At 45.3% G+C, this 19,333-nt stretch overlaps 1 protein-coding gene across 3 annotated transcripts in view; it reads right to left on the bottom strand.

Moving 5' to 3' along the window:
* Positions 1 to 19,333, bottom strand: part of CFAP44 (cilia and flagella associated protein 44) — a 1,393,686-nt gene that overhangs the window by 41,262 nt on the left and 1,333,091 nt on the right. For all 3 annotated transcript variants that reach the window (XM_069635797.1, XM_069635796.1, XM_069635798.1), the window contains 2 exons: positions 14,731 to 14,932; positions 13,579 to 13,739 (listed from right to left, as the gene is read on the bottom strand). In XM_069635797.1, coding sequence (XP_069491898.1) covers positions 13,579 to 13,739; positions 14,731 to 14,932 — 363 coding nt within the window. The remainder of the gene's footprint in view (positions 1 to 13,578; positions 13,740 to 14,730; positions 14,933 to 19,333) is intronic.

Below are 19,333 nucleotides of genomic sequence, written 5' to 3'. Positions count from 1 at the left end.
GAGCCGGGATTTGCTAGACACCTCCAATAACGACGCTCCTGAACTTCAAGCGATCACAGTCCCTCTCTCTACCTCTGTCAATCCTCCCCTGACTTTCAAATTATGTAATAATACTGAAGAAGTTCCAGCAGAGCAGAATGCCAGCTCACTTGCTGCTGCGCCAACGGACCTCCTGTTGAGAGCTACTACGGCAGCTGCTTCTCTGGACATAACACATGATATCACGACCCACCCGGGCCCTTCAGTGCCTGATGATCAGGCTCCCCAACCTAGACCACCAGTCCAATCTTTGTGCCATATTAACCACGTTGCCTCTTCCCTGATAAGCGACGACGAACTGTTAAATCTGCCAAATGATGAGGAATTGGAGTGTGCTTTTAACTGTGCACAAATAGTACCATCTCCACAGCTGAAATCAACTTCAAAGGTTCCTCAAAAAAATGTATTACCAAACCTACATCCTTTAGGACCTACGTCCTGTCACAAATCCTCTACTCTTCCGTCTGTCCTGGCAGCAATGACCGCGGAACGGCCACCAGAATGCAATCATGTAGGCCCTCAAAGCGAAGGAACCATCGAAAAAATTCACGGTCCTTCCATGCGCCTAAGAGGACGCCCAGTAACAGAGTGTGCCAACAATCCCATCCCAAATTACACACCTGAGCGCTCGGACAATGGCAACCGCAGCAGCTATGCGTGTCAAGCTCCAGAGGAATCAGCAGCTACAAGAGCCCTGCGCTGTCACTCCTCAAAATTGCCCGAGATATCAGCTCTAAATAAGAAATCCGATCTGGATTCCAGTTCTTTCGCAAGGGCAAGACGCTTACAAAGAATAGCAGAGCTAAAATCAAATCTTCAAAATGTCCCAAAAGCTCAAGACCACCAATTGGCCCAAGCAAGCTCCCCGTTTTCTTTAAACAAGTCCTCTCATGGTGATTTTCCGCCGTCCAACCTACCACGAACCCTGTCGCCTATCAAGTCCAAGTTTCATTTCGACTGCTCAATCCCATCTTCAAATGAACAAGACCTAATATCTGCTAATTTTTTCCAGGCAAATGTCTCAACCAAAGTTACCACGCAAATTCATAACAATGTTCTCGCGGCATCTGCAGTCGCATTGGCACCCTTTACTAAACTTTACGAAGCTCTACAAACTCAAATATCTGATCAAGGAGCAATAATGCTGACTCTGGTTCAGAAAATAGACAAAATTGATCTCTTCACAGATTTTCTGCAAAAAGAAATTGAAAAAAATGCTGACCAGGCAATTAGATGGCAAGAACGTTTAGGCGATTTGGCCGCAAGACACCACTGTCAAAACGATACACTAACAGAAGGTCTGCTAGACGCTGTAAAATGGATGAGGAAAAATGCTAATCCTAATACTCAAAAATATGCGGCGCCATCAATCATAAAAAGTAATTCAGCAACTACAACCAGAAACGAGCAAGCGCCAAATGAGACACCTCTTGCAGCATTCAATGTCCGGTCCTCTGCAAACCATGATACTAGCGTTCCAGCTCCTATCCATGTGATCCAATCTGATTCTGAGATCCCCTGCGACTCTTTAAGACACATGGCAACTGCTGCTCCTTTAGAAAAGGATGCTCTCCTCTTGTCGGAGAAATCTGCGGAAGCTCTTGGCCAAACAAGTATGCAACCGACCACTTTTAATATATTTAGTGGCCCAGTCAAAACTTTTGCAATATCTAAAAAGACCAAGAAGGGTCCCAACATTGTCCAAAAGAAACTTTCCGACACCTGCCACAATGCATTGCCACAAAAAAGCACTCGTCAGAAAGTTAAAAAATTTATAAGAATCCTAACTACCACTACCCCAAAGAAAACTGGTCTGTTTGAAAGAACATTGGAACAATCAAAAGCAAGCTTATTACAAACTCAAAGGTCTCCCCAACCGAAAGGCCAGAATAATGGTATGTCTAAACAATCGGCAAAACGCCGACGCATAGACTCTGACATCCAAAATCTGTCTAGCTCGGCGGAAGTAGGCTCTGCTGACCTATGTAATCTATCCACATACTCAATTGGAAGCGAAACACACAATGCGTCTTCCCTTGAAGCAACCCCAATGAACGTGTTTGATAAACTTGCAGAAAAGTCAATCCCGTTGAACGAAAATCTCCTCAAACGACGCTCTTGCGAAGCTTCAACAAACAAAAACACAAACATTGCAAAGGTCTCACTCTCACCTGTCAACTCAAAACTAAATCCTAAGCTGACTCTGAATCAGAGGAAAACTGAAGTCCATCTTCGCTCCAGAGCACATGGCGATACTATCTCAGAATTTGAAACAACTTCATGGAAACTACGACTGCAGAACATACACGCAGATGAACACGATTTAAATTTAAACAGATCAAATGTTCTAAAATTATTCGCCTCTGTCCCTCAACTTCGGACAATTACGACCGACGACATAAAAATCGTAAAGTATGCAACAGAAAAATCCACAGACCAAGTGCTGCTACATATAACCTCACGTGCTGTGAAAAACATTTTATTACAAGCAGTCGAAGAGCTCCTCGTCTTCGGCTTTGATATCACCTTAGAACCTGACTTGTCAAACCAAAAAAGAATTATGACCAGGAAGATAAATACAAATAATTCCGAAGGCACGATTTGCCGGACGTCCTTACGGAAATCCTTAGTATATCCACAAAAATCACGAAACGACTTGGACCACTCAGTCGGAAGAGATGGATGCAGACCCGCAGCGAACAGAAGAACCGACCAACACCATTAACAATGAGTGACTAGGAAGAACCTTACTTTGATGTCCTGGAACACCCGTGGCTTCATGCATCTGTTCGACAATTTCACAGAACCTTGCGATGATGTCTTCATAATCTGCCTCCAAGAAACATGGCTTCGTGAAGTGCCCACCCGAGATGGATACAGCATCTTCCTAAATCCGGGCAAAAAAAACCTCAAAGGTCGTCCCTATTCAGGTTTACTAACCATGGTGAAAATTTACAACTGGATGACCCCCATTGTTGTAGTCAACCCGAATCCATTTGTGCAGTGCACGATTATCCGAATTGACATGACGAACCTCAAGACACACAGCCACCTACTTGTAATTAATTGTTACTGGAATCCAGCAATGATCCACACCTTCGATTTCATCGATAAGGTAACAACTTTAATGGATGACGCCTTCATCAAGTATACCAACTTAGCAGTGATTGTTTGTGGCGATCTGAACTGCAGTTGGTTTCGATTCAATCCCCAGACAATGGAAAACAAGCAGATCCCGGAGTCTGAGGTCTCTGAACGAGGCCAATCCTGGTCTCGAGCCCTTGCATCACGTAATTGTCAGATGGTAAATGGCAATACTAAAGGTGACCAACCCTGCAAGACAACCTGGAAGCGACTACAATGCAGAAACACCTTAGACTATATCTGGACCTCTAGAAATTTGTTCGAGAGGGTCGTGTCACTAAAGGTCGTTCAGAAGGCCGAAAGTGATCATGACATGCTATGCCTATCACTAGATCACGAAATCCATCCGCAGCCTGAGACGTACGACATACCGCTATCAATAAATGCTGCCGGAAATAGGCTTAAAACCAATGGCCCGCAAATCCTGAAACTAGCATTAAATCTTGCTAACTCAAATGATGTCGAATACGTTCCTTTGCTCGCGGCATTCTTGCCAAAATATGTAAATTCAAGAATATATGGCCATAGCCCAAAACATCTATTCAGCAATGAAATCGCTGCAGCAAAAAAAGAACTGAGGAAAGACTTACGCCTGATAAGAAAATCCCAACATGATCAAAAAACCATACAAAAAGACTTAAAAGATCGACGTCGGGCATACAGAAACTGGCTCAAATCTCACTCGATGAAAATTGAACAAGACCGAGCTGAAACAATGCTCAAGTTAATAATCACCAAAAACACGCGTGAAATATGGGCTCTACTAAATAGAGGAATTTCAAAAACAATCCCAAACATCTCAAACGAAATTTCGAGCGCGAATTGGGTCGAATACTTTACAAAGGCATATGAACAGCGGCGCCAAGACCCACAAGCCCCTTCGTTCATTTCCTCTGGAGCTTGGGATATAACTCCGTCCCAAGAAGATTTAGTACTGGCAATTCAAAAACTCAAGAATTCAAGAGCAGCCGGGCCAGACCAAATCTCGAATATCACGTTAAAAAAACACAAGCATCATTGGGCCAAATTTATGGAAAATCTGTTTTTTCAAATTTCAACGTCAAGACAAATACCTGCTTCATGGTCCAAAGCTATAGTGGTACCAATCTATAAGAAGGGTAGTCGAGACGATCCTTCTAACTATCGGCCAATTGCCTTGCTGGACACGATGGGAAAAATATTTGGATCATTTCTCCGACAAAAGCTGACAGCATGGGCGGCCAAGAAAAATCAAACAGACTGCCGACAAACAGGATTTGTCGAACAAGTAGGTGTTGATGCAAACCTAACTCTACTAACTATTCTAAAATTAGAAGCCCTAAAAGCAAAGAATAAAATCTTTTTCGCATTTGTCGATCTTAGACAAGCATTCGATGCAATAAATCGAGACAAACTCTGGTCTAAATTACAAGCGTGGAACTGTCCAATGTCAATTTTGGAGCCCCTTATAGCTCTGCATACTAACACCACAATACAAGTGAAAGTGAATTCACAAGGAGAACTGACGGAGCCAATCCCAACGTATAAAGGCGTAATGCAAGGATGTTCACTTGCTGCTGAATTATTCAAACTATTCATTTCGGATTTACCGAATTGGCTGGATTCTGCGCACTGTTTCCCTCCAAAGATAAATGGAACTCCGATCAAATACCTTGTATACGCCGATGATATCGTGCTAATTGATCAAACGCAAATTGGACTGCAACACCTATTGATCTCCTTAAACGAATATCTAATAGCGAACGACTTACAACTAAATACAGGAAAAACGAAGATCATGTGTATTGGAAAAAGCGCATCAAGAAAAGACCAACATTTTAAATGGGCTATTGGAAAAGAAATTCTAAGCAGCGTAACTGCAATCCGATACCTGGGCATCATGGTTAACAACTCTCTCTGCGAAGCTGCATGGTCATTTGACCTGTTGGAAAAAGCAACGAAATTAGGTCTACAAGGAGCGAAAATCAATAAAGACTTTGGAAAATTTTCAATAACGCCTTTAATTTCATTCTATCTCCAGAAGTTCATCCCCACCATAACTTTTGGTGGAGCGACTGGGTGGAATCTTGAACACTCCCTGTGGCAGAAACTTGAAGGGAGGTTTTGGAGGCGAGCATTAGGACTTCCCAAATATATCTCAATGGCGGCTCTGAGATATGAACTGACCCAGAACTCAATTTATATGACAGTACTATGGCAATCCCTATTGCTGCTGAGGAAAATGATGCTAGGATCACAAATCCCAGCATATGAAATTTTCGTAAATGAAAAAGAAAACTCACAGTCGAGCTTACTCCAAACATGGAAGTCCAAAATAAAAACCATCATGGATGCCGCCAATATATCTACCAACGAGTTGATTGATCGTCCACAGCACGCAAAAAAAAAACTTGAGTCCTGGGATTGGATAACATCATACGAACACCGAGCAATGCTTAAATCCACTTTCTCAGACTCTACGAGTATGCTGAAACTACACTCCTTACCGAAATATCTCACAACTTGCCCCTCACGCCACCACAGGACCCAATTCCTGAAACTCAGATTGAATGCCCTGAATACTAGAGAATCATTATGGCAACGTCGATCCAAAACCATTTCTTCAAACAAATGCAGATTTTGCAACTTAGGAGAAGTGGAGACACTAAAACACTTAATAACAGCTTGCCCTCAGCTTATCATTCCCAGAGAGCTACACTTGCTCTCTTATAAACCCATCCTATATGATGCGGATGAATGGTGGGATACAATCTTGGCTGGGAGAAATATTAAGCTCACCTGCAATATAATCAACTTCTTAGATGCGATACTGCGCACAGACCAAACTTGAAGAAGCGATCCAATACTCGATTCATGTGCGAGGATCGATTGATAATACATAAAGATCTAGCTCGGGAGAGAATACTCTAACTAACTGCTTGAGTTTGCGCCATGTAACAAAAGTTTGATATTATTATTGAACTGCAGTCTTACAATAAAATAAAAAATAAAAAATTATATCAAGCTGCTAGCACAAATTCACCACTATATTTCCAAGGGAAATTGCCAGACAATAGCAAGAACTATAATAGGGTCCAGGATTGACTATTGTAGTAGCTTATTACTTGGTATCAAGAAGGCAGAATGTGCCAGACTTCAGGTTATACATAACAGTGCTGTCAGAGTGATTGCTGGACTTGGACGGAGAGACCATGTAACAAAAGCAGGAAGAGAATTGCATTGGCTGCCAATCGAGGCCAGGGTCGAGTACAGTCTCCTTGTAATTGTGCATAAATGCCCAGTGGGCTCAAGTCCTGCATTCCTGCATATCTGAGTGAGCCACTGTTAACTAAATGAATGCCAGAACTCTTAGATCAAACTACACACACCAGCTGAAGGAGCCTAGATGTACACCCTCACAAGTCTCTAAGTGTGTCTTCTTTTCCGCAGCTCCCAAAGCTTGGAATGCAACCCCACCAGATCTTAAAGAGGCAGATGCTACTGACATTTTTAAGATGAAATCGAAGACTTTGCTCCTTAGATAGTTTAGCATCCTTATGGCACGCAGCCATGACCTTTTTTGTACCCTTGTCGGATTTCCCCATGTTGTGTTTGTTTGTCTTGCACCCATAAGCCTCCGCGCCCAAAAGTGCGCGGTACAAATGTATAAGGAAAGTGACCTCATTAAAAATACGGCATAAGCTCCTTTACCGTTCCGATAAACAGCACCTCCTATACAGTCTGACAAACACCTGAAAAAGTGGCTTTTTAATCTATATAAATTATAACAAACTTGCCAGCAGCAACTAATGACCAGAGTGCAAAATCACCTTCCTGGCGCACTGTCCGTATAACCTTCTATGCTGGAGAGGACTTGCACAGTCCATTGTGACTATGCGAGATCAAGAGAACACAATAGACACAGGGTTGAAGTGAAAGATGCTTATTGTACTCCAGGTTGGGCTGAGCAAACGCCTATGAATTCTACGATCGTTCTCTAAAATCAAAATGGCCCTGCTTCAGTTAACCGTGTCAAGATGGAGGGCGACCAAAACTAAGTGTAAAAGCCCAATTCTAAAAGGGCCTCCTATCCAAATCCCAGGCTCCATAATCTGATATTCACAGTTCCAAAGTCTGAGCACTCTGCGTGCTTCACATCCCCCTCACATTCCAGGGAAACATTGGCCAGTAGGCTTCCTGGGTTCCTTTACTCCTCCTTTTGTTCCGGGTCTTAGCCCTCCTGTGCTGTCAGACTTCTCAGGTTATTGGATGTAGTAAATACCCACCAACAACAATGTATTATTCCCCTTTGCCTGAGGGAGCACCGTAACAGCAGGATCCTTGACACCCCTTGCCAGGATATTAGTGTTCCTGTTATCAATAAGTATTTCTTCCTACTTGCCAGGGTTATTCAGAGGCTGAAGATAGTCTCACCCACCAGCCACGGGTTTTCCCACGTGCCAAAGGCTTGATCCTTATGACAAAGTCACCTGCCTGGATCTTAGGGTAAAGAGTGGGGCAGCCATGAGTCTGTGTGCCAACACCTGCTACAGGATGTTGGACCTGGGACGTGTGGGAAGGATCCTCTGGACCATCCCACCCTTTGGCCCCCTTTGGCAGGGGATTGTCACATTGGTTTACCACATATTCGTGACCTCTTTTACTCCAACAAGTAAAGTTACAAACCCATCCGGCACCATGGCTCCCAACCTTACTCTATGAAGTGGTTGCCGGATCCCCACCTCCTGCAAGACCTCTTTGGTGATCCCTCACAGCATTGAAGTTGTGTTGTTAGGGCCCCTCCGCAGCGGGCCCTGTCATGTTCAGGTAGCCAAGCAAATACTGCCTCAAGAATACTGGAATCCCAAAAATACATGGTGCATGCTAGACCTTGCATTGCCCCCCAATCCAACATTGCAATAGAGTAACTGCACACCAAGAAACTCTCAGTTCACTTTGCATCGGCTATCGCGGAGCACTGCCATGTGACAACCCAAACCATAGTGCTCAGAACAAGCAGAGCCACTCTCGACAAACAGCCAGGCAATTCAAGATGGCGGCGGTCCTTAATGATGTCACCGTCTGTGTCTCTGCAGGTTCAGGGGGTAGAACAATGGGAGCAAAAAGAACCTGTGAACCAAAGCAGTCCAACCAACATGATCAGGAAGATAAAGAATGCCCACCCTGGAGAGTGGTTAGGCATAGGCGTTCTCAGGGGAGAGGACCAAACCCCTAGAGATGGTGGAGGACAGAGAAGGAAGTTGAAGTGGAGCAGGAAGGTGAGTAAGCAGTAGGAGGAAGCGGTGGTGTGATGTGGGGACCAACATAGAGCTGGAAAACAGGAACAGAAGAAAGAGGACAGAGCTGAGGGATATGTTGCGTATTTATTTATTTTTTACATTTATATAGCGCACATACAGCCCAAAGGCATCGCGGCACTGTTACATGTGGCAATCTTAGTTACAAGGGAGTTACATACATGTGACAACAGGTGTCAGGGCATAGGAGTACCATCATTCAAGTAGAAACAGATACAGATTCAGGTGCGTAGGTGGTAGGGTGAAGAGGAGTACTATATTGGAGCAGTGGCTGGAGGGGATGTGTATACAAATGAGGTAGTTAAAGGAACATAAGGAAACATGTGGAAAGCAATGAGGAGGAATATACCTGAGGGGCTGGAGAACAAAGAAGTCAAGAGGAAGAAAGGAGAAAGAGCAGAATACATGTGGAAGGAGTTGAGGAGAAAGAATAGGCGCACTACACGGCTCCAAGGACAGAACTAAGGACGGTGTCACTGAGGAGGTGAAGGTGAGAGATAGTGGAGGGGAGAGGACAGGGGGTACAGAGGATAATCAAGGAGTTGGGTGAGAATGAGGAGATGGGGATTAGAGTAAAGACCCTGCGACAGAAAGGAAGAGGCCTGCCTAACCTGCAGGGAAGCCTTGCTCAGATGGACGCTTTCGGACCTGCCGCCATACCACTCTACCGTAACCCAAATAAGTGAGAAGCTCAGTTGAGGAACTCCCTGGTGGAGGTTTTGGTGTTCATCCTGGTGGCTTGCAGCACTAGCTTCAGCCGCTCCTTTAGCCTAGCATGCAGGTACATCTAGGACTTCAGACCCAGGTGAGGGGATCTCATCAGGAGCCAAAGAGGAGAAGATGACCTGAATCGCTAGAAAGAAGAGCCAAGAAAGAAGTGTGGGAGCCACCCCACCCCCAAAGACTGAGTGAGTGATTGATAGTTAAGAAATTCTGCCAAGCAGACCCCCAATGTATTGAGGATTAGGAAAACCAAAGACTTTCTTAAATGACTGTTGAAGTCCGAGGCACTGTTGTTTTTCCAGAGACTTTAATGTTTCAACCCCATGGCAAAGGTAGCCCATTTCTTTCCTTGCCTGACCTACCCTGGAGTGGAAAGGAGAGGGGTGAAGAAGACTGGAGAATGAATGCTCACAGAGAAGCCACCCTGAACTTAAGCATCTTAACCATTGATCGAATACAACCTGCAGAAGCATTCTAATCAGGGAAGGTCCCTGGGAAAGGGGGAATGGGTTAAGACAAAGGGGTTCTATGTGAAAATGTCCCCAGGAAAAATGTTGTGTGCAAAAGTAATCAGCAAAAAGTTGTTTTAAAAAAATGTAGTCATTCAATACAAACAATGCAAAGAGTGAAAAAGTTGACAGTTATAAGTTCGACAAAAAGCTATTTCTAAATGCACACAAGTACAATAATGTAAACCCCAACAATGACCCAAACCTCTAAGAAAGCCTCCACCATCACTCTAATTACATCCCTAAACCTTACCCTAAGTAATTACAATGCTTCTTCCTCCCTGAGCCCTTCCCTAACACTAATCCTTAGTTGCACGTGACTCAACACAAAACACAGAATACATGGACAATGAACAGCGAAGCTAACTCCAGCTTCATCACCAGCTCTCCACGCGTTGCCGAGCTCTTTTCTTAACCCAACCCTTGCTCTAATCCTAACTTAGCCTTACCCCAACCGCAACTCTAATATTTATCCCAGCGCTTACTCTACCTTAACCCCCGGGAGCATCCTTATCCCTATCCTTTGGAATGTAGCCAGCCCTCTCCAACCTCCCTAGCCCTTTCTGTAACACTTACCCAAACCTTTACTCAATTACCTCAAGCCTTACTATAAGCCCTACCCCAACACTTTGACACGCAATCATGCCAACTAAGCACACCCCAACATCACCAGCCCTTCCACAACCACTCTGACCCCAACCCTTACCCTAATTATCAACATAGTCTTTACTTGAACCCTAACCCCTTATCCTTACCCTAACCACTAACCTATATTTTTGTTTTTACTGATTACATTTTTGCTGGCAACATTTTCACTGGATATAGACAAAAGTAATGAGGTTCACCCGAGGAAAAGAATCTGAACAAGAAACCTATTTTTTCCATACATCATTTAGTCTGCCTAACGGTGCTCCTGGTCAGCATCCTATTTTTTCCATACATCATTTAGTGTGCCTAATGGTGCTCCTGCTCAGCATCCTATTTTTTCCATGCATCATTTAGTCTGCCTAATGGCGCTACTGCTCAGCATCAGGACAGCCTTAACCATAGTTTGCTTTCCATCTCTTTCTGTTCTTCGGCTGCTGTTTTGGATTTAGCTCCCAGAAGGTTGGCTCTAGTCCTTTTCTTGGTTCGGTCTCCACAAGGTGCTGGGCCCCAGCAGACCTTTGTCAACTTGCACTCATTACACTCTAAATTGTGTCTAGGGCATAGCTGCAGCACTCCGCAAGCTCTGCCATCTAATCGGCTGTTGCTGCACCTTCTCCCTGGTTTGCCTTCCCATCTTTGCGATCACCTATTCCCTACTCCCCCATTGTATATGGTGCAAGGCCTACTAAATGAGCTTAACTTGTGGGGAATTGCTTAAGCAATATCCTCATTCGCTGTGCACTATGGAATATGTCAAGACTTCTGACTCCCACCTCTTCTCCATGTGTTTAACTTCTCCTATTAATTTATTCAGGTTTTGTGGCTTTCATTCCTTATATCATTCCTTTCATTCCGAGTATTTGCTTGATTGATTGATGTCAGAATGTGGACTGGGTCTTTGAGCCCCAGTCCGCCATCTCAAGGTCAGGCAGAAGGGTTATGGTGTCTGCGCACTCAGCAGCCTGGTCCACACTGACAGTGAGGAGCGCACTCTGTCTGTGTAGGTGGGAATCCAGGGTTCCTTCTGGTTGTCCTGAAATACTGCTGAGCATTTCTTTCCTAGTGAGTGCGGTGCAGGCCAGAGTGCTTTAAGTGGGATACTAAATTGAGGGCGGGCTCTCTTTGGGGCGTGGCCTAAGTTTACTTAGGTGGCCACACCCTAACGAGAGCTCTGCTCGCCTAAAGGGGGCTGGTGTAAGCAGGGGAGCTGGGGCCCACTGGCAATATTACCTTTGGTGCCCCCCAGCCCACAAAAGGAAAGGCTGGGCACACCAAAGGTGCGTCAACAGTGCGCTGCAGCCCTCAGACGCAACAGGCAGCCCTTTCATTAAAGTTGCCCCGTGGTTAAAACCCATGGGACCCTCGGGTGAAAAGTCTGTCTGCTGCTGAGAAACAGTAGGAGGTTTAGAGAGCCCGGCTCACCTATTGTTTCTGAGTAATCCTCAGGCAGCAAGAAAAGCCATTTACCACCACTTTCATGCTGCATCATGACATGTTACTCAGAAACAATAGGAGAGCTGGGCCCTCCAGCCCTCCTCCTGTTTCTAAGTAAAGGGTCATCAGGCAGCCCGTGCAGCCAAAGCCACGGTTAAACAGGCTGTCTGGAGATGTCAGTAATTCGGGTTAGAAAAAAAGAAAAGGCGATGCCTTTTCTTTTTTTCTAATCCAAAACGCTGACACCTGCAGGCACCCTGTGTAACTGCATGCTTCGGTTACACAGGCAGCCTGAGGAGTTGGCGTGGCAGGGGCGATGCAGGGATCCGGGAACTCTTTCTGGAGACTGCCAGGGCCTGGCCCCCGGCTAGCCCCTACACACTTAAAGCCCTGATGCTCCTGCTTGCATGATCTGAACAGGAAACATTCTCCTGGCGTTGCGGTCCATGAACCAAGGGCAGTGCAGTGTGCAGGCCGGAATTAACACCAACTTAGTTTCGACTGCGTGAAAATGGCCCTTGTGGAAAACACGCAGTGCCTAATTCGATCACTTGAGGGCAGTATGGGTCTGCTTGCTTACATGGGGTTTGGCAAGTGGGGAGATCCTCTATTGTCCTTCCACCCACGGTCCCCCGGGCACAGAAAGCTGGGGCAGGACGGATAGACTCAGTAGGTAATATAGAAAAAGAACATCATATTTTTAGCAGCATTGCCACCCTTCGCAACTGGCTTTGCAGCTGCCTTGCTGCCATGTAAAGGGAGGATAGCTCAGGGGAAACGTGCTCGCCTTGGAAGGAAGACAACACGGAGCAACACAGGTTCGATCCCCGGGTCCGCGCTAAGAAACCTCTGGGTATTATATCATATGTATGCTCGTCCGTCTGCTTATTTTTCCTATGTACAAATGCTGTGATACCCACGGGTCTGGGCGTTACACAAATGCAATGAACAAATAAATAAAGTGTCCAGCAAAGAATTGATAGTGCAAAAAAAAAAGCATATTGGGTTTCAAAGCAGGATATCAAGATACGAGGGTGCCAATGAGCAGGTGCTGCCAGCAATACAGCAGTGGCTTCTGATAAGGGAAAACATAGCAAAGTGTAACTACATTCAATACATGTTTGTATTCTGACCAAACAAAAACATTTTATTAAGTGGTATCTTTCAGGGCCCTCAAAGCTTAAAAGGTTTTGTTTCCTTAAAGTTTCCTTGTAACTTTCCTTTGTCTATTTAAACATTGAAAAAGGTGCCAAAAAATATTGACAGTAACCAAAAAAGTGATGGGTGGATGGTTTATTAAATATTGGCAGAACAGGAAACCATGGCCGGCTCTGCGGCGGAAAACTGCAGTTCCTGGCACTCAGGGTAAAGAGAACTCATTGGTAGGGGGATGTGGTCATGTACTTCAGAGAAAGTGCTTGAATCTATTATTGTGCCTTCCTGTGCAACAGGGGAGGCGCAGTGATGGGGTTAGTCAGGATGGGGCGCCAGGGAGGTAATGTTAGGACTCCACTGATGACTCAGCAGATGTTGAATGAAAACAATATGCGAATGTCCATGCTTTCCAAATGACAATACAATAAAAAAATATTACATTGACAAAGTACTACAATGCACTGCAACAGAACATGTTAAATCAAAAACACAACTCCCAATCACCCCTAGTCTGTATTCCTCCCTTAAAGATGGCTGACTAGGGCAGGGGGCCACGTGCCCAACTTGCCAGAATGTGCTCTACCACAGTTAACACATTCCTTCAAAGCCTTCCCATCCCAGTTGCTCACCTCCCACTCTTTGATCTCTTTGTCCATCTCCATTTCCTTCTCCAATGATTGGATCTTCAACTCCTCCAAGCTGATGTTCACAGAGAGCGTCTGCAGGGTCTCCAGATCCACCAGACGTCCAAACTTCAGAATCATCTGCTGCTTGCACTTGTCCTCCAGCACTGGCAGGAGACATTCATTGCAGGCGTTAAAGGTTAGATCAATCTTCTACAATCAACATTTGGTTTGGGCTGTTTCTTTTTGTATCAATATTTAAATGTTTATAAATAAAGAGTTTAAAAAATAAAAGGTTAGAAATATGTGAGACGATTCAATGGTGGACCCTATTCTTTTCTGACACAAACCAAAAACGACTTTTGTTTCTTTGTTTATTCGTATAGCGCTCCAAGCCCAAAGGCCTCTGGGCGCAATTTCTTACATAGAGGGTTACAAAAGTTTCAGTGACAAGAATACAAGTTACAAACGTTGCATGACTAAGTTTGCAAGTGAAGCACTGATATACAGATAATTACAAAGTTGCCGGCCAAAAGGCAGAGGATCATCTAAGGTTCTTGAGCAAGAAGCCAAGTGTTGGCGTTCCTTCTGAATGGATGGAAGGCGGGTTCAGATCTTAGTGAAGAGGGTAAGGAGTTCCATAACTTGGCTGCAAGTACCGGCAAACTGCTCCCTCCTGCCTTTTGTAGCTTGAAATCGGGGACTTTGAGGCAGTGGGCCTGCGCTGATCTGATCGCGCGGTCTGAGGTATTGCGTGCAAAGTTTTTGGTCAATCTCTGGGTGCTAGGTTGGCGAGACATTTGTGGGTGAAATATCTTTCTAATGAGCATATACCAAGCAGAGATGATCTAATGCTTTCTACAAACTTGTTTAAATTTGGACATAAACTCTGCAAGGTTCATAAACACAAATCAAACTGTGGTTATGTTACTACAAAAACAATGAGTGAACTCCTGACTTTAACTTGCCGATATTAAGAGGTGAATTTAAGATCTAGTTTACTAGGAAGAATTAATCATGAGCTGTCCTTTAGTTTGCTGTTTATGGAACACTCGGGCATCTTGGCGTTAGGAAATCTTCTTGTTGATTCATTAAGACGAGAATAGAAACCACACCTCTATCCTTGACAGCACCCGAGGGGTGCGCCAGAGGACTTACCAAGTATTTTGGTCTCCATCTCCCTCCTATCACGTATGAGCTGCTTGTGCTGCTGGCGCGCCTGCTTGTACAGATCCCGTTGCTGAAACTTCTCCACCTGCAGCTCGTGAATCCTGTGCTGCAAGCCCTCCAGCGACTGGTTAGTGAAGACCAAAGAGTGGGAGAGATCAGTTGGGACCTCACCGCTGATTACATGTTCAACCTGAGGACAACAAAAAGCAAATCAAATATATATATCTACATTCCATGCTGTCGCATTCAATCCCTGGTCCGCTTTCTCTACTGACTTTTTTGAATCTTCACTGTAATACAACTCTTACGTTTTCCTTACAATCAGGGTGGATGGCAGAAATACAAGTTAATGGCCCAGTGCACTACACCGTGATATTAACAATCAAATATGTGCGATAGTGTAAAGACTGGAGGGTGGGATCTGTATTTCTGGCCCCTGTACAGTTAGGGTAGAGGCACAGAGCACCCCAGCCAAGGCTCTCTATGGTAGGATGGACGAACAACCAAAGGCTGAGAATCACGGGAGATGATGCAGGCTGGCTCTTCAAGTACAGTGAATCCCTAAGCCCCCACAAACTAATGTCCACACACTATGCTATGTGATAACGCAGCTCCTTTATATACAATAAGGTTCAAGTAAATCTATACATCAAGAAATAACACACTTTGTGCTCCGGTAACACTATCCTAATAATGATAAATATATACATAGCTATGTGGTACCACAATATACTTTAGATTCAATTTAGAAGGCTTTTTACTTTACTTACGCAAAGTTCCTTTCGGCATAAGCCAGTAAACCATCATTCAAATATGAGCAATCTACAGTTATGCAATTGCACTTCATCTTGATTAATCATTGTAAAAATACATCAATAGCAGGGAGGGGCCTAGGGATCTCAATAGAAACAAGTCAAACAATGAATACGGTCAGCAAGATCTCCAATGTACGATCCAAGTAAATATACACATCAAGAAATAACTCACTTTCTACTCCTGTTACACTATCCTAATAATAGCAAATATATGCATATATTGGTACCACAATAAACTTCCTAATAATAGCAAATATATGCATATATTGGTACCACAATAAACTTCAGATTCAATTTAGAATGCACCAACGGATGCGAGTTCTTAAAAAGCATAGGAATCGTAAGCATTGGATAACAGCACTAGTGTAGAAAGGCAGGTTAGATCAGGGACCTTGGCAGGATGCTTTCTTTAAGGTTATAAGGCTAGGCAATACTGTGTGAGGATCCCCCCCCACACCTGGGAAACCTGTAAGGGAAGAGTTAAGGTGAACTTTATCTTGTGTACTACGGCCCAGTCCAAATATGTTCAATAATGCTCCGCTTCCCTTTCTGCAGGACCCACTACACCAAAGTACCTGGGGCGTCACAGGAGAACAGGATCCAAGATGAATCTGGGATCCCTCGATGATTCCCGAGGATGGAAGATGCTCTTCCTCATCCGAGTACATTGGGTGCCGTGGCAGGTAAAGTGGTGTAGTTTCTTGGCCTTACTTGACGAGACCCCTCGAGGATGGACACCTTTCTGAAGGAGTCGCTGGGATGTCGATGGCGAGAAGAAGAAAGGAACCAAGCAGTGTCAGAAAGGCAGCACTTTTGGTCTTTGCGGCGGTCTCCGCTGGCGGGTCGATGCTCCGGCTGTCGACATCCCACAAAGGTGAAACTTGCTGCGGACCCTGACAGGGCCTGGCTGAAGAAGATAACACCCTGGGTGGCCTTGGATGACTTTCGGTGGTGACATGTACAGTGGCAGACGTAGGTGTCGGGTTTCAGGATTTCATGGTTTACTGGCCTTTCGGTTCTTCGTTGCTGCAGCCGCAGCATGGACCTCAGGATGGCTTCTGGTGACCTAGACACAACCACTTGACTGTACTGTGGACCCTCAACAAGTCTGGATACTCAGGACATCTTCTTCAGATTTTGGTGGTGGAAAAACCCACCAGCAGACACTCCACTGCAGGCAGTGACCCTGGACCTTCTCCGGCATGGACAAGTGACCAGATTTCCTGGCTGGGACGCCCCTTGAAGGATTCTTCAATGGCTTGGAATGTTCCTATTTCCGGGTGTCAAGCAGCACTGTGCCTGGTTACCCACTCTTCTGGGCGATACTCAACAACCTAGCTTCCAGTGGTCACAAACACTCCTCTGGGCACTGGACAACACAGATGAACGTCTTGGCTTCAAGAAGCTCAGGCACTGCACTTCTGGACCCACAAATATCCCTTCAACGACTGCAGGCACACAGGACTGGCTTCCAAGACCCTTCGGGTGAAGAGCAGCAGTTGCACGATGTTCCCTCATAGTTTGGGAAGAGGTCACCTATCCAGGTCCTCTCTGGTTCAGTCCTCGAGTCAGCACAGCAGCTTTCGGATTGCTTGAAGATTTGCAGCTGCATACTTCTTCCAGCTGGACTCTGGAATGCAAGCTTAAGACGACTCCAGCTGCAGGTTTCGAGTTACAGCTTCTGACAAGGAGGCACGTGTGAGGGATCTATGTGATGTTAACAAATGAAATTACAGAGAATGCTTTTTTACCAAAACATTTTTAACAAAAATATTTGTTGTTGTTTTATTTGGGAGGGGCGCTCTCCGAAGCACCCAGTTTCCCTGTGCTTTTAAACCCTCCCCACCCTTTTTTACCCCTTTACCCTCACCCTCATATACATTTTAATTAAAAGAATTGGGTATATGTTTGTTATTATGGTTCCGGTAAAAATGTCATTCTCCGTTTTTTTATTCGCTAAAATTACTCGATACTGAGTGTAAAGCCGCTTGTTGAACAAAACTTTGCCCATTCACTCAGGCTGTGCCAGGCCCAGCCAGCCAATCACAAACAAGTGCATTCATGCCGATATCACAATTACAGGGTGTAGATTAGTGCTACTCCTCAACCTTTCAGTGTACCACACTGCATTCATTCCCGTTTCAGTCGGGGTTGGCTCAGGCATTGTGTCACACAACCAAAACTAGACATCCACAACACAGAATGCATATTGACTACTTACTCCATTCATGCAGGCTCCATCCCAAGGGTGTACCCACAACAAGCTGTCCTTGGGAGGGATCCAGCCAGTCTGGCAGGAGGCAGACACCTAGTCATGTATGGTCCTTCCACCCAACAGCCATTCAGGGAACGGGAACAGAGCCAGGGCTTCTCAGGACTTTGTGAAACAAGTGGGTAAACCAAAGGAAACCACCAGGCCACCAGTGGCCATCTTGCCTTTGTTTAGGAATCCATTGATTCCTATGGCAGAGCTTGGGTATCCCAAAAATAGAGGCTACCTAGAGCCACCGTCACATCAGCATGTAGCTGCCACCAGCCCATACCCTGCTCTATGGGCAACACACATGTGTCCAAAGACATGCACTAGGGGTACAGGGTTATACCCCTACCCATGGGTGCCCTAAGGGTATCCCATGTGTACTGTTCACCAAGAACAAAATGAACAACTGCTCTGCTAGGGGTCCAAGCTGGACTCCTGTGCACAAAATAAGCAGAACACACAGAATAAGGCGCCATAGGCCAAGGATACGGAGGCCCTGTCCCTCGAATGCATTTCCAGCATCCTAGATGGGTACAATGCCAATGTTAGTGGTAAGTTACAGCTAACATCTGCTAGAATCCCAGTGTTTAAATCACTGTACATCGGGAGCATCTCGGAATGTAAGAGATGAGAGGCAAGTCAAAGGATGTCTCTTTACAAGCCAGATTTGGAGCACTATCCAAAGCTGGAGTTTGAAATGTGGTTGCACCTTATGGTAATGGTACGTGTACCCTATTGCTACACTAAACATAGCACACATGCTGATGTGGACCATGGAAGATCAAAGAGAGGCACAAGGTTGACCTGGAGGCTGTAAGTAACTACATCCCCTCGCAGTCCTCCTTCATGTCGCATCTACCTCATCCTTCCCCTTCATGTGTGGAATGTCCTTCCTTTCAATTCGCTACCCCCTCCCTGACATAGCCCTGTTTGTCAGTGAGTCACCTCCCATTAGAGCAGAATGAAGTGGGCACTCAGACGAGTGACCCTTCCCTGTATCTCCTCCCTCACACTCGTACGTTGCCAGATACCGCAGTGGTGGCTCCTCTCATTCTGTAATAACTGCTCACTCCCATAACAAACATCCTTGACTTATCTAGTCTGGCTAGCTCTGTGCTCTACCGTGTATGGGGGTTGCTACCCTTACCTATGCCTGTAGCTAGAAGTCGCACTGCCTGCTCAACGGAGGCTAGAACCCTGGTTTCGGCACTTCTGGAATCCTCCCTCAGGGTTCTCGAGGTAGAGCAACCACATTGCACACATGGAAAGAGCCACATTTTGAATCCTTCCTAAGCCCCGACCTTTCTAGCTAGATCAACCACAGGATTTATGGAACTAGCGACAGACAACGCCCAAAGCTCGTCTTCTGATTCTACTCACAGGCACATATGTGTCTAAATCTAACACGCGGTACTTGGGCCATTCTTTCTGATGGAAGAAATCTAGCAGAGGCATTAAAAGGCAGATGACACAGCTGAGCCTCCTATCATGCTGGCCAGACTTCCAGATGGGCAGA

The sequence above is a fragment of the Ambystoma mexicanum genome, chromosome 7p (assembly GCF_040938575.1).
Source record: "Ambystoma mexicanum isolate Mex_15411 chromosome 7p, UKY_AmexF1_1, whole genome shotgun sequence".
Classification (NCBI taxonomy): domain Eukaryota; kingdom Metazoa; phylum Chordata; class Amphibia; order Caudata; family Ambystomatidae; genus Ambystoma; species Ambystoma mexicanum.
The sequence above is the reverse complement of the archived record's forward strand: the minus strand, read 5'-3'. Positions and strand labels throughout refer to the sequence as shown.